Source organism: Tupaia chinensis, unplaced genomic scaffold (assembly GCF_000334495.1).
Source record: "Tupaia chinensis unplaced genomic scaffold, TupChi_1.0 Scaffold144071_2, whole genome shotgun sequence".
Taxonomy (NCBI): domain Eukaryota; kingdom Metazoa; phylum Chordata; class Mammalia; order Scandentia; family Tupaiidae; genus Tupaia; species Tupaia belangeri.
In genome coordinates, this window is record NW_006203925.1 from 32809 (window position 1) to 47817 (window position 15009).

The 15009-nt window shown below is 43.8% G+C and overlaps 1 protein-coding gene across 6 annotated transcripts in view; it reads left to right on the top strand.

Moving 5' to 3' along the window:
* NCOA4 (nuclear receptor coactivator 4) overlaps nt 1-15009 on the top strand; it is a 30744-nt gene that overhangs the window by 10998 nt on the left and 4737 nt on the right. For 4 of the 6 annotated variants that reach the window (XM_006165902.3, XM_014583137.2, XM_027767250.1 and 1 more), the window contains exons 2-6: nt 11812-11966; nt 13339-13479; nt 13655-13743; nt 14176-14284; nt 14804-14893. In XM_006165902.3, coding sequence (XP_006165964.1) covers nt 11826-11966; nt 13339-13479; nt 13655-13743; nt 14176-14284; nt 14804-14893 — 570 coding nt within the window. In that variant the 5' untranslated portion in view covers nt 11812-11825. Of the gene's footprint in view, nt 1-6; nt 248-11811; nt 11967-13338; nt 13480-13654; nt 13744-14175; nt 14285-14803; nt 14894-15009 lie in introns of those variants that run through there. The other 2 variants (XM_014583136.2, XM_014583138.2) reach the window with 2 other exon arrangements.

The window sequence follows — 15009 nt, forward strand, 5'->3', positions numbered from 1 at the left end:
TGGGAGCGGGCGGAGGGGGGGCCTGCGGGGCGGGCTGCGCGTGCGCGCTGGGCGGGGCCGTGCGGCTCCGTGCGCTCCCCAGGTCGCTGGGCCCGGTGGCCGCGGTCTCTGAGCAGGGAAGGGCCTCTGGAGAAGCCTGGAAAGCCGCGTGAGTCACCGCTGCTTTTGAGGGAGGCTCGCCTTGCCCAATTCTGCCGCTAGATGGTGGATTTTGTGGTCGGTGTGTAGTTACTGCCTCGGAAAGTTGGTGGGTTACGATTTTCAGGTGGGCTTGGGCGGGTGGGCAGGCCCGAGCGGAGGGAGTGCCCAGGGGTTAACTTACCTTATTTTAATTCTCCTGTGACATTAGCGTTTATTTGGTTTTAAAGAAATTACGGAGAATCAGGCCTTGGGTTACAACCAACATGTCTTGATGAAGTTCAAGTGGGCTAGGGTTATGGTAGGAGCTATATAATTGTGATTGAGAAAAAACTTTTCTTTAAACTCACATTAGAAGAATGATGGGAACCAGCAGTTAGCGTAATGGCTATGTCGCTGGACTCCCACGTAGTTGACCGCGGTTCGCGTCCCGGACCTGGTGACTTAAAACTCACGCCGGGCGCATGTGCGTGCGTGCCCAAGATCCTGAGAGGAGAATGGATTGCGGCGTGACCGTACCCCCTGGGGGGTGATTTCTCGCTTTCTGTCTCTATGTCTGTCTGTCTGGCGAGCGCTCGCGCCCTATAGCGAAAACCTCTCAAAAAAAAAAAAAAAAAGAATGAGTGAAGAAATGCCTCAAGGTAAGATCATGAGGTAGTATTATGTATTAATGTATGGTTACTGAAAGTTCGTGCAGATGGCCTGATGTAGCTATCATCAGAGGTAACCAGATTGGCAGTTGGTATTTCAGATTTAGCACTGTGTAGACTGCTAGGTGTTCTGTGGAGGGTTCTTACAGATTTGGCCTGGTAGCTATGATTTGGATGCTGGCAAAGTAAGTAACAATGGAAGTCTTTGTGGAGGGGTAGGAGGAGAGGCAGGTGACCGGTTGGCAGAGATCGTCAGAGCTGGGGGAGTGTTTAGAGATCTCTGAGTCTTCATTTAGAAGACTGAAGCCTGAGCCCTGCGATGAGCCCCTGCAATACCACGGGTGGATGGTACCCTGGCTCTCCCTCCTGTCCTTCCTCTTTGGCACTGGCCCTTAGCTACGTTTTAGTTATTAGGAGGCTATCTCGACTTGCAGGGGTGCTGTTTATTTTTTATTAGGTTATCTAAGGCAAAAAGTTTGCACAAGTTGTAGTTATTTGTTATTGAACACTGCAAAAGGGGACTGGAATCTTCAAGGCAGTTATTCCTGTAGCAGTGCATTGGGACATTAATTTTGAACTCTAGTGTTGGCACATAAAGATAATTTATGGGCAATAATATACTAAAGGAAGAGCGAGCCCTTCTGGCGAGACAACCCAGGACTGCACGTTGGGAATCTTAGTCCCAAATGCAGATCTTTTCCCTAATGGCTGTGGGCACTAAGATGGGCCATTTAAATTCTCCGGGCCTTGTGGCTTTATTTATAAGATGACAGTATTCAGCTTTAAATTGTGGTTTGTGGGGATCCCAAGAGGGTTATAGCTCTTTGGAAATGTATGGTTAAACCATATGATGATGACTTAGCTTCCTTTATGGTAGTTGCTCAATTCTGGTACCATGGCCTTCGGACTTCATAAGAGTGTGCAGAGCACTGTGTAAGTGTGGCATACCCAGTTATTTGTTAGGGGTGTGTGTGTTTAAAGAACTGTCACATTTATTTATTTATTTATTTATTTATTTATTTGCTATTGGGCATGTGCCTTCATTAGAGAGAAAGTGAGAAAGGAAGCCACCAGGGCTGGGGCTCAAACCATGTTTGGCCATGTGGGAGTCCAGAGCCTTAACTACTATGCCATCTGTTGGCCCCTGTGTGTGTTTTTATCCCTCTTATTTTTCTCCCATTCTGAAACTTAGGACAGGGATCCTAGAGGTAAGGCAGTTTTAGAAAGCACCTAAACTTGGGACCAGCAGATAGTGTAATGGCTATGTCACTGGACTCCCATGTTAGCCAACCACGGTTTGCCTCCCAGACCCAGTGGCTTAAAACTCACGCCAGGCAGACGGGCGTGTGTGCGTGCGTGCCCGCCCAAGATCCCAGAGGAGGATGGAGGAGAAGGGATTGTGGTGTGGCCATCCCCCTGGGGGGTGATTTCTCGCTTTCTGTCTCTGGCGATTGCAGGTGCCCTATAGCAAAAACCTCTCCAAAAAAAAGAAAGAAAGAAAGAAAGCACTTAAACTTTTACCTTTGTCTCAGAAGGCAGTCCTTTTTTTGAAGGTGATAGGCTGTTAGTTTGGGTTACAAAGATGAAGATAAAAACTTTTTTTTTTTTTAGCAATCTTTATTACTTTGAATTTTAGAATTAGATCCTATTTGGTCTAGTCTTTTGATGGGTTAAAAAAAAACAGGCGAAGTGTGCATACTTGGTATATATTTAGAGGGTCCTGACTACTGAAATTTTATTGTTGAAAATTTGCCTCCTTCTGAGTTGTATAGTGAAAGACTAGGTGGGGAACTAATATTTATTAAAGAAGCATCACCTCCCTCTCCCACAGTCTAAAAGTCTAAAATTAAGAAGTAAGATTTTATTTATTTTTTATTTTTATTTTTATTTGGAGAGGTTTTTGCTGTAGGGCGCATGCGCTCGCCAAACAGACAGAGAGATAGAGAGATAGAAAGTGAGAAATCATCCCCCAAGGGGGATGGCCAGGCAGCAATCCCTTCTCCATTCTCCTCTCGGGTTCTTGGGCATGCACGCACATGCACCCGGTGTGAGTTTAAGCCACCGGGTCCAGGACTTGAACTGTGGTCGACTACGTGGGAGTCCAGTGACATAGCCATTACGCTAACTGCTGGTCCCAAGAAGTAAGATTTTAAAAGGGCAGATGGGGGCCAGCAGGTGGCATGGTGGTTAAGGTACTGGATTCCCACATGACCACCAGTCCCAGACCTGTTGGCTTGAAAGTCACACTGTGTGCGCTTGCATGCCCAAAATCTTGAGAAAGGAGCAGGGATTGTGGCGTGGCCCTGTCTTCTCCTGGGGGGATGATTTCTTATCTTCTCACTGTCTCTCTCAGGCAAGCAGATAAGCCGGGGGTGGGGGGGGGAAGGAGGGAGGGAAAAAAAAAAAACAGACGGTCCAATGACATGGCATTGAAAATGTCTCAAGGATTCGAAATTGGGACCTCAAAGGCTTTTCCACAGGCAGTGCTAGTTTCTGTGCTCCAAAGATGGATGCTCCTGAGAGACCTGTCAGGACTCAGCTAAAACTAAAAATAGCAACAACCACAATATTTTAAAAAAAGGAATTATTTAATTTCATTTATTATTGTTGTTTTGAAAGAATTGTAATGGGACTGGCAAGTGGCACGGTAGTTGAGGGTGCTGGACTCCCACATGGTTGACCACAGTTCGAGTTCGAGTTCTGGACCTGGTGGCTTGCTTTCTCACTTTCTCTCTCTCTCTTACTCTGTCCGTCTCTGATCAAATAAAATAAATAAATGGTTAAATAATGTTGAATAAAATCATTCTTTAAAAAAATAAAAAGCAGTGTTTCATTAAAAAAAAAGAATTGTTATAGGGCACATAAACTCACCAGGGAAAGTGAGAAAGGAAACTGCCAGGTCTGGGTCTTAAACCATAGTTGTCCATGTGGAAGTCTAGCACCTTTTTTTTTTTTAAATCTAACTTTATTTATTTATTTATTTATTATTTTAATTTGACCAGAGAGGGACAGAGAGAGAGAGAGAGAGGAAGGAAGCAAGAAAGCAAGCCGCCAGATCTGGGACTTGAATCATGTCGGCCATATGGGAGTCCAGTGCCCTTAATCACCACCTGGCAGCGGAGGCTATCTCGACTTGCAGGGGTGCTGTTTATTTTTTATTAGGTTATCTAAGGCAAAAAGTTTGCACAAGTTGTAGTTATTTGTTATTGAACACTGCAAAAGGGGACTGGAATCTTCAAGGCAGTTATTCCTGTAGCAGTGCATTGGGACATTAATTTTGAACTCTAGTGTTGGCACATAAAGATAATTTATGGGCAATAATATACTAAAGGAAGAGCGAGCCCTTCTGGCGAGACAACCCAGGACTGCACGTTGGGAATCTTAGTCCCAAATGCAGATCTTTTCCCTAATGGCTGTGGGCACTAAGATGGGCCATTTAAATTCTCCGGGCCTTGTGGCTTTATTTATAAGATGACAGTATTCAGCTTTAAATTGTGGTTTGTGGGGATCCCAAGAGGGTTATAGCTCTTTGGAAATGTATGGTTAAACCATATGATGATGACTTAGCTTCCTTTATGGTAGTTGCTCAATTCTGGTACCATGGCCTTCGGACTTCATAAGAGTGTGCAGAGCACTGTGTAAGTGTGGCATACCCAGTTATTTGTTAGGGGTGTGTGTGTTTAAAGAACTGTCACATTTATTTATTTATTTATTTATTTATTTATTTGCTATTGGGCATGTGCCTTCATTAGAGAGAAAGTGAGAAAGGAAGCCACCAGGGCTGGGGCTCAAACCATGTTTGGCCATGTGGGAGTCCAGAGCCTTAACTACTATGCCATCTGTTGGCCCCTGTGTGTGTTTTTATCCCTCTTATTTTTCTCCCATTCTGAAACTTAGGACAGGGATCCTAGAGGTAAGGCAGTTTTAGAAAGCACCTAAACTTGGGACCAGCAGATAGTGTAATGGCTATGTCACTGGACTCCCATGTTAGCCAACCACGGTTTGCCTCCCAGACCCAGTGGCTTAAAACTCACGCCAGGCAGGCGCGCGGGGGTGCGTGCGTGCCCAAGATCCCAGAGGAGGATGGAGGAGAAGGGATTGTGGTGTGGCCATCCCCCTGGGGGGTGATTTCTCGCTTTCTGTCTCTGGCGATTGCAGGTGCCCTATAGCAAAAACCTCTCCAAAAAAAAGAAAGAAAGAAAGAAAGCACTTAAACTTTTACCTTTGTCTCAGAAGGCAGTCCTTTTTTTGAAGGTGATAGGCTGTTAGTTTGGGTTACAAAGATGAAGATAAAAACTTTTTTTTTTTTTAGCAATCTTTATTACTTTGAATTTTAGAATTAGATCCTATTTGGTCTAGTCTTTTGATGGGTTAAAAAAAAACAGGCGAAGTGTGCATACTTTGTATATATTTAGAGGGTCCTGACTACTGAAATTTTATTGTTGAAAATTTGCCTCCTTCTGAGTTGTATAGTGAAAGACTAGGTGGGGAACTAATATTTATTAAAGAAGCATCACCTCCCTCTCCCACAGTCTAAAAGTCTAAAATTAAGAAGTAAGATTTTATTTATTTTTTATTTTTATTTTTATTTGGAGAGGTTTTTGCTGTAGGGCGCATGCGCTCGCCAAACAGACAGAGAGATAGAGAGATAGAAAGTGAGAAATCATCCCCCAAGGGGGATGGCCAGGCAGCAATCCCTTCTCCATTCTCCTCTCGGGTTCTTGGGCATGCACGCACATGCACCCGGTGTGAGTTTAAGCCACCGGGTCCAGGACTTGAACTGTGGTCGACTACGTGGGAGTCCAGTGACATAGCCATTACGCTAACTGCTGGTCCCAAGAAGTAAGATTTTAAAAGGGCAGATGGGGGCCAGCAGGTGGCATGGTGGTTAAGGTACTGGATTCCCACATGACCACCAGTCCCAGACCTGTTGGCTTGAAAGTCACACTGTGTGCGCTTGCATGCCCAAAATCTTGAGAAAGGAGCAGGGATTGTGGCGTGGCCCTGTCTTCTCCTGGGGGGATGATTTCTTATCTTCTCACTGTCTCTCTCAGGCAAGCAGATAAGCCGGGGGTGGGGGGGGGAAGGAGGGAGGGAAAAAAAAAAAACAGACGGTCCAATGACATGGCATTGAAAATGTCTCAAGGATTCGAAATTGGGACCTCAAAGGCTTTTCCACAGGCAGTGCTAGTTTCTGTGCTCCAAAGATGGATGCTCCTGAGAGACCTGTCAGGACTCAGCTAAAACTAAAAATAGCAACAACCACAATATTTTAAAAAAAGGAATTATTTAATTTCATTTATTATTGTTGTTTTGAAAGAATTGTAATGGGACTGGCAAGTGGCACGGTAGTTGAGGGTGCTGGACTCCCACATGGTTGACCACAGTTCGAGTTCGAGTTCTGGACCTGGTGGCTTGCTTTCTCACTTTCTCTCTCTCTCTTACTCTGTCCGTCTCTGATCAAATAAAATAAATAAATGGTTAAATAATGTTGAATAAAATCATTCTTTAAAAAAATAAAAAGCAGTGTTTCATTAAAAAAAAAGAATTGTTATAGGGCACATAAACTCACCAGGGAAAGTGAGAAAGGAAACTGCCAGGTCTGGGTCTTAAACCATAGTTGTCCATGTGGAAGTCTAGCACCTTTTTTTTTTTTAAATCTAACTTTATTTATTTATTTATTTATTATTTTAATTTGACCAGAGAGGGACAGAGAGAGAGAGAGAGAGGAAGGAAGCAAGAAAGCAAGCCGCCAGATCTGGGACTTGAATCATGTCGGCCATATGGGAGTCCAGTGCCCTTAATCACCACCTGCCAGCCCTGAAGTCCAGCACTTTAACCATCTCGCCACTTGCTGGCTCCAACAACCACAGTGTTAAAAGGTGACGTAAGACGCATGCAGTGGGTTAAATGCTTTTAGGCGAATAATAACTCACTGTAATATTGCTGCAGCCTCTGTCATTGTCTTCATTTTTTTCAGAGTTTGAGATCTTGAGCTTATAGACACAGCCGGAACTCAGGGTTGGCAGACTCCTAGTGATCTGTTAACTGTCATGCATGCTGGGCTGACTCCGCCCCAAAACAGATGATAGACTGTCATTAAACATGACCACGTGAACTAGTTATCTCAGGCTCTTGGACGTGACATTTTATAAAGCTGACTCACGCTTCACTTCATCATGATTTGGATTGACCTGTGTGGTAGGGTTCTCGGTTTCAGCTCAGAAGGTGCCCTTTTCTTCACAGTACAAGAGGGCAAGCTTTTGCACAGCTCCATCATTGTGATCTGGGCTAAAGAGGCTGACCCAGCATTTGGACTGACCGTGGGGGTGAGGGACAGAGCCAGGGCAGCAAAGGGGCAGGTCTGCTGACTGGCTGTAAAGAAATGGAACAGGTTTTCCCAGTGGCTGACAAGTGGGCTCCAGAGACATTTCTTCTGCTTTTTTTTTTTTTTGAGAGGTTTTTGCCACAGGACGTGTGCATTTGCCAGAGAGACAGAAAGTGAGAAATCAGTCCCCGGGAGGGATGGCCATGCCGCAATCCCTTCGCCAATCGCCTCTCGGAATCTTGGGCGGGCACATACGCACACAGGCTCAGCGTGAATTTAAGCCACCGGGTCTGGGACTCGAACTGCAATCGCCTACATGGGAGTTCAGCGACATAGCCATTACGCTAACTGCTGGCCCCCAAAGACATTTCTTCTAACAGGATGATCATTTTGAAGGATAATACTGAGTTCAGTTTTTTTTTTAGCTTACTTCACTTTCATCAGGAGTCTAGAGAGTGCACACGGAGAATGAGCCTGAGAGAGGAAGGCATTCTTGACACGGTCTCTGCACTGTGATCCTTTCCCCCAGCCCTCCAGCTGCTCAGGATCTTGGACATGGTTATACCCTGTGTATTCTGTTTCTCTTTTTCTTTCTTTCTTTCTTTTTTTTTGTTCTTTTTGCAATTTTTTAAAAAAAGTTTTTGCCATAGGGTGCATGCAGTCGCCAGTGAGGGAAAGTGATAAGTTACTCCCCGGGGGGATGGTCACACCACAGTCCTGTCTACTCCATTTTCTTCTTGGGATTTTGGACAGGCAAGGACACACACACACACACACACACACACACACACACACATGAGACTTTCGAGCTGCTTGAACCGTGATTGGCCAGGTGGAAGTCCAGTGCCTTAACTACCATGCCATCTGCTGGCCCCCAGTTTTGTAACTTTTTAATCTCATACTACATTCTGTCTGTAGCTGATAAGGGGAACATCCAGTGTGTCCTTTTGCCATATTCTCTTGTCAGAGTACCTGTGTTTGCATTAAGAGACTTACACTGGGGGTCTGAAAACACAGCCAGCACTGTGTACATGTGAATTTATTTCTGGTCTGTTCCACTGTGCAACATTTTAATTTTATTGATTCAAATTTACACTGTGCCAGGCTCTGGCATTCCACACAAAATAGTGAGAGCCCTAGGATAGGAATTTGGCACAGGTGAGGATGTCGGTTAATACTTTCGGAAAAAAAATCTGTGTGACTGACTCAGTGCAGAGAGAAGTGACACAGTCCAGCGCTCGAGCTGAGCCACATCTCCCCATGTCACGCAGGTGTTTCTCACAGTCCCTACGCGGGGTCCCAAGTGCCCCCGATGTCGCCTCTTAGAACGGGTCATTTACAGTGTGAAAAAGAACCGGCAGAGAGCCACAGCTGCTGTCTCCAGGGTTGGAAAAGTTTCCACAGGGAATCCTCCCAAGTCCAGCCAAGGAAGTGCTGTCCCCGTGTGTCAGAGATAGTTGTGGGGAACATACCGAGGGGAAGTTAGAAAGTTTCCGGACTCTCAGTTTCTTGCTGGACTTCAGTAGTTCTTGAATCTGATTTTATTGCTGACGTGGTGGAAAGAAACCCTGTTGGACTTCTCATCCTTTTATTTCTGAGGGGGTTTGCACTGCTTTTGTCCCTATTCAGCATTCAGCTTTCAGCTAGGCAGGCCCTAAACCTAGGCAGAGCAGTCCAAGTTCCCTGTGTCTCAAGGGGGTACACTGGTTCCCTAAAACTGTCCCGCCGAAACTGGCTTCTCTGGGAAGTTCCTGCTTTAACTCCTGAAATGGCTCCGTTCACTGCTTTCCCCCTCTTTGGGGCCTGCTGTAGTTTGGATGGCCACCCCTCACCCCTCCTAGTGTGTGTGCTGGGACGAGCTGGTATTGTGAAGGTGTCTGAAGGTGTCGGTGAAAACTGACTCTCTTCATAGTGTCCTGGGGGCTTTGGTTGGGAAAGATCAGAAGGACCTGGCCTCCATTCTTGTGTTTTTTTGGGGGGGTGGTATAAGCTGAGGGGGGGGACCAAAACAAACTGCTGCAAACTGCGGTCTGCTTGAAGTTCTGCCTACTGCCGTTTTTTCCACCCACCAGCATAGGGAGTTTTGCAATCTTTCCACCCACCAGCATAGGGAGTTTTGCAAATAAGCTTGTTTTCTCTGTAAATCACCCAGTCTCACATATTTCTGTTAGCAGCACAATAACGGATTAAGACAGGGCTATTCCGAACAAGTCTGAGTTTTCTGAGTTTTCTGCTTGACAGATGCCCAGATAATTCGAGAATAGTGTTCATGTCTTCCCAGAAACATCCCTTATCTAGACTAAACAAACAGCCTTTCTTCTTGGGGAGTTCTTTATGGTTTTGCAGCCTCTTTCCTCGTTTTCATTGCCTTCTTCTGAAATTTGTTACTCAGAAATGGATTTCAAATCTAGTCTAGTAAACATGGATCAGATTAGTCTTATGAGAAACACTACACGTTTTGGAAAATGCAGTGAAGTAGCATGTAAATTGTTTTTCCCTCAGACCCAGTATGCTGCTAACTCAGAAATCTCCATCTTAGAAAAAACAGAAGTCCTACTCTGTTCTCCTTTACTCAAGTGCAAAAATTTTACATTTCACTTTATAAAAATTAACAGCTGTGTAGATTGTTTTGGAATCTGTTTTGGTCCTAGCCCATGTTATCTCCAACTTTAATGTCTGTCCTTTATATATTTATTTGAAAAATCAGTGAAAATAGTTGAGTAATTAGAAGGAACAGGTCTCTTTAATAACTTTAAAATCTAACTTAGTCCATTGTTCTTTAATTACTTTGTAAAAAAAAAGATTTAGTGTATCTTTTTTACTTCTGTTTTACCCATATTCTGTAGTCCATAAAGGTAGTGTACAATTTTATCGTGACTCTTACTATGTCCAGATATACAGTGTCTGCAGTGTGACATTGGCTGGCTGGTTTTGTGAAGCTGTCCAAAAGTAAAAAGCAAACAACTTTGGTCTCACAGGGCTGAGTGAACCCATGCTGGGTTAGGGTGACCACTTTTTTCTTTTTCTTTCTTTCTTTCTTTTTTTTTTTTTTTTTTTAAAGAGAGATTTTTGCTGTGCTTGCGGGGGAGACAGACAGAAAGCCAGAAATCACCTCCCAGGGAGGATGGCTATGCTGCAGTCCCTTCTCTTGGGATTTTGAGCAGGCATGCACATGTACCCGGCATGAATTTTTAGCTGCCGGATCTGAGTCTCGAACCACAGTCATCTACGTGGGAGTTCAGCCACATAACCATTATGCCTTCTGCTGGTCCCTGCTTCCTTTATCAGAGTGTTTAGAAACCATACCGTGATTCTAGATATGTTCACGATAGATACCAAATTGTTGTTCTAGAGGTCTTGTGAGGCTTTCATTCACTTCATTGCTTCGCTAATGCTCTTCAGCACTAGTCTCACTATCAGTATGTGCTGTTTTTTCCCCTTTTGTTTTTAATTTGTTGTACTGGAGTTTCCTAGTGGCACGCCCCGTTTACCCACATCAGTGTCTTTTAAGTATATTCTTTATAGCAGAATCATATGTAATTATTTTGTCAGAAATAATTCTTCTGGAGGCCAGCTGGTGGCATGGTGTTTAAGGCACTGGACTCCCACATGGCCGACTGCAATTTGAGTCTCGGACCTGGGGGTTTGCTTTCTCACTTTCCCTTTCTCTCTCTCTCTGATACAATTAAAAAATAATAAATAAAATTAAATAATTCTTTAAAAAAATTCTTCAGAGCTTCCTAGCTCTGAAGTCATTCTTCTGTCTCTTTTAATAAGAATTATTAAGTTATTAATATTCTTCAGTTTGGCTAGAGAGAGACAAAGAAGGGGGAAGGAGAGTGAGAAAGCAAGCCACCAGGTCCAGGACTCAAACTGTGGTTGGCCATTTGGGAGTCCAGCACCTTAACCACCGTGCCACCTGCCAGCTCTGATATTAAGCCATTCTTAAGTTCTACCGAAAGTAAAAAATACTCTACCAGGCACAGTTGCAGTGTCGCAGGTGATGAGGGTGCTGCTGCATGGTACTGAGGCCTGGGGCTGACCTGAAACTGCTGCGTGTGCCTGCGCACACCTGTGACCCTATCTGGCTAGCGGGCTTGGGAGAGGGTTGCAGTGCAGGGAGACCCTGTCAAAGGTACCTGTGTCTGTCTGTCTCTCTTATGAAAAGCTTTAAAAATTTCACCTAAAAATAAATATAAAAATAAATTCAATTTTCAAGTAAATTTGGGTAATTTTTCTAAACAGTGTCGAAAAACTAGATCAAATTATTGGTTTACAACTTATTTTCAAATTAATTGTGGATCCTTCCATTCTTTTTAGTCTTTATCTCCAAATCTGCAAAGAGGAACACATGCTCCATGTGACTGTGTTATAAATAGAAACTTACATTCTGATGTTTTACAGCTTTTTTTGAGACCTAATATTCTGTTGATTCAGGACAATTAGTCTGTTTTTTCCAGAAGTACTTGTTCACATGCGGAATTTCGCTGAGGTAGATTCGTAGAATTTTATGGCGCGAGCAGCGTGGCCGGGAGGGAGGAGGCAGTATTTACTGAGAGCAGCCTGTGTATCAGGTGTGGGAAGTCCCCACGTAGTAATGGGAGCTGGTGGAATGGTTTTGTTTGAGGGATGACTGTAAGGTGATTTGTGCTTGTAATTAAGGTGCTATTTGGATATTTTTTTTCTCTTTTAAAGGAACAGTGAACAGAATGAATCCCTCACTGGACCAGAGTGGCTGCTGCAGTAATAGAGAGCCCCTTCTGAGATGTAGCGATGCACGGAGGGACTTGGAGCTCGCTATTGGTGGAGTTCTCCAGGCTGAGCAGCAGATTAAAGATAACTTGCGAGAGGTATGCCCTGAGCTCTTCTCTTCCCATGTGTGGATGCTCAGTGCAGGCTAGTTGGAGCCTGGCCATGGCCAGGGACGTGGCCCCTCAGTGCCACCTGGGACGTTTCACCCCATGCCTGTGTGGTCTTCATCCTAGTCAGCTGTCTGACATGGTTAGTGCTTTTGATCCCAGTGGGAAATAAAGGAGATGCTAGAAGAGTCTGAAAAAACCCACACCACTCCAGAGAACTCTGTTCCATACTTTTGGTTTTGTTTTATGAGAGAGAGAGAACAGGGTGGGCAGGGGCGAGGGGATGGAAGAGACAGCAGTTTCCTTCTTTCTTTGGGGTGGGGCTGGGTCTCACTGTTGAGATCCTCTGCTCCAGCCTCTCAGTGGACTAGATCTCAGGTGTGCAGTATGATGCCCAGCCCGTTCAGGCCTCCCTCGTGGCCCCGCCCTGCACAGAGGCATCCTACCACTTGTGCCCCCATGGCTGGGCCAGCATGTTTTTGCCTGTTCCTGTGTGTGGTCCCTGTGCTACACATGCCATCAGTGAAAAAGTACTGAATGAGTGGCAGTTTACTGCTCAGCCCTGCCCGCTCGGTGCACAGAGGGTTGCACTTCAGCATGCTCCATTGTCTTTTCCCTTGCCAGGGGCCTGGTTTGGGTGGCATGGTTCTGCCAGCAACTCTCTGTTAGGGCGAACCAGAAGGAAATCAGTGGTGGTCTGTTGGTGAGTGCTTAGACCAAGGTTTATACAGCTTTGAAACAACTTTATTACACCAAATAAGCTGTGCTTTAAATAACTATTTCTAAATTGGATTATCATGGATAATTTATAGGCTTTTTGATTTTTTTTTTCCTGGAGATTTTAATATTTAGCTCCCGTTTGAATCACTTTATTCAATCTCTGTATTCATTCATATACTGTAAGTGTACTGCTCATCTGTGGAGCAGGAAAAGATAAGAGTTAGCTGTTCCACTGATTAATGTGTAAAGCCATCAGTGTGTAAATGGTAGGGAAATCCGAAGTGGATCAGTACCTCTTGGCATATCCTTGTATTTTCTCTGGATTAGTTTTAGGACACGCTTGGGAGGAGGGACATTGAAAGAGGATTTTAGAGCTTAGGTATGCCTTTTTGACTGGCTTTTTAAACTTGGGTGTACAGGATTTTTGTGGATCCATGGGTGTGCTTTGTGAAACCAAACCTTGAAGTTATAGACACAGTTTTGAGTATATGTATTTTTTTGGCGAAATGCTCCTAGATGTCATTGAATAATAAGCATTGCGACCCCCTTCACCTCCAAAGGTCTAAGAAACTCAGTGTACCCTGGGAAACATCATTCTTTGAGCGTTTGATACTAGTGAGGCTAACACATATGTGCTTTCTAGGTAAAAGCCCAGATTCACAGTTGCATAAGCCGTCACCTGGAATGCCTTCGAAGCCGTGAGGTCTGGCTGTATGAACAGGTAGATCTCATCTATCAGCTGAAAGAGGAGACTCTTCAGCAGCAGGCCCAGCAGCTCTACTGGGTAAGGTGCTTGCATGAATAGAATTGTCCTGCGTGTTTCCAGTTTCCAGGAGAATGTCTTCTTTGTAATGTTGGACTAACTAACATAGATCAAGGTGTTGTATTAACACTTGTTTACTTGGCTATACCTGGTACTTTCTGCGTCATTGTAGCTCGATGACTTATTTTTTTTACAGTTACTGGGCCAGTTCAATTGTCTTATTCACCAGCTGGAGTGCACCCAAAGCAAAGATCTAGCGAATCAAGTATCTGTGTGCCTGGAGAGGTAAAGACCCTTTTTGCTCATTTTGACTATTGGGTCTGTGACTTCCGTGTATTAAAAGAAAGTTCATTTTATAATTCAGTGCATGTGCTGGATATGACTCGACAGCTCTGCTCCTGTACTAAGATCGTCCTGCTTTTATATGAGGGAAGGTCTTTAAAAAATTCATGACAAATGCATATTGTAAAAAAAAAATTGCATGGATTTAAAAGTTTTTTTGGCTCATACCTTTCCATGAACTGTCCAAAGTCCACATGTGCATTTAATATTATATTTGCTGTTACATGATTAAGCCATCTCTCTCTTTGAGTGTCTTAGAAAAATACAATATTATTCATAATTTGACTATTGTGGATGAAATTGAAACAGTTATTTCTTTTTTTGTTTGTTTTGAAACAGTTATTTCTTAAAAATACATTTTATTTCTTTTCCCAGACTGAGCAGTTTAACCCTGAAGCCTGAAGACCCGTCTCTCCTGCTATTTGAAGCAGATACAACAGCTCTGCGGCAGAAGATCACCACGTTTGGGTCCCTCAAAACCATGGTGAATAATGTTGCTCTCAGATGTGCTTAGAATGCTTCTCAGATCTGTGGCTTCCCAGATGATCTTTTAAAAAAATTACATTTTAAATCTGAGTAGTGGCTTTCTTGAGGATGAGGGTGAGCTTCAGCAATGTTGTGTTCCAAATCAGTGGAGCATTAGGCCAGTAGTTCTTGGAATGTGATAGTGACTCATTGGAATTCACTCGTATCTCCGAATGCATTACACATACTTCCTTCAAAATGTATGGCTTGAATAGTCTTTATTAGGAACTAAACATAGTCTCATTTGGGTTTTGTTAGAAGTACTGATACATCCTATTTTGGTAAAGATCTATGCAGATAGTTAAGGTGGTAGAGAACTCTGGGGTTTCATAACTAGTTTGTATGAATTAAGTGTGAACAGTATTCTAGTCAAATGGTAATGCTTTGCTGAATCTTTGGAAATTTAGGAATTAGTTTCACTTTTTTGATATGAAAGCCTAGCATAAATTACATGGCTCAGTTATCTTTGTTTTTATAGCAAATTCCTGAGCACCTGATGGCTCATACCAGTTCATCAAATATTGGGCCTCCTCTGGAGAAAAGAGGCTGTTTCCCAATACCAGAGCAGGTAAAAACGTCATTTTGTTTCTGGTAATTGAGTCATTACTTGGCTTTTCTTTCTTTTGGGGGGGGGTGGCTATTGTTTTTATAAAGAGCACTGGTAATGAGGTAGTTTTGGCAGAA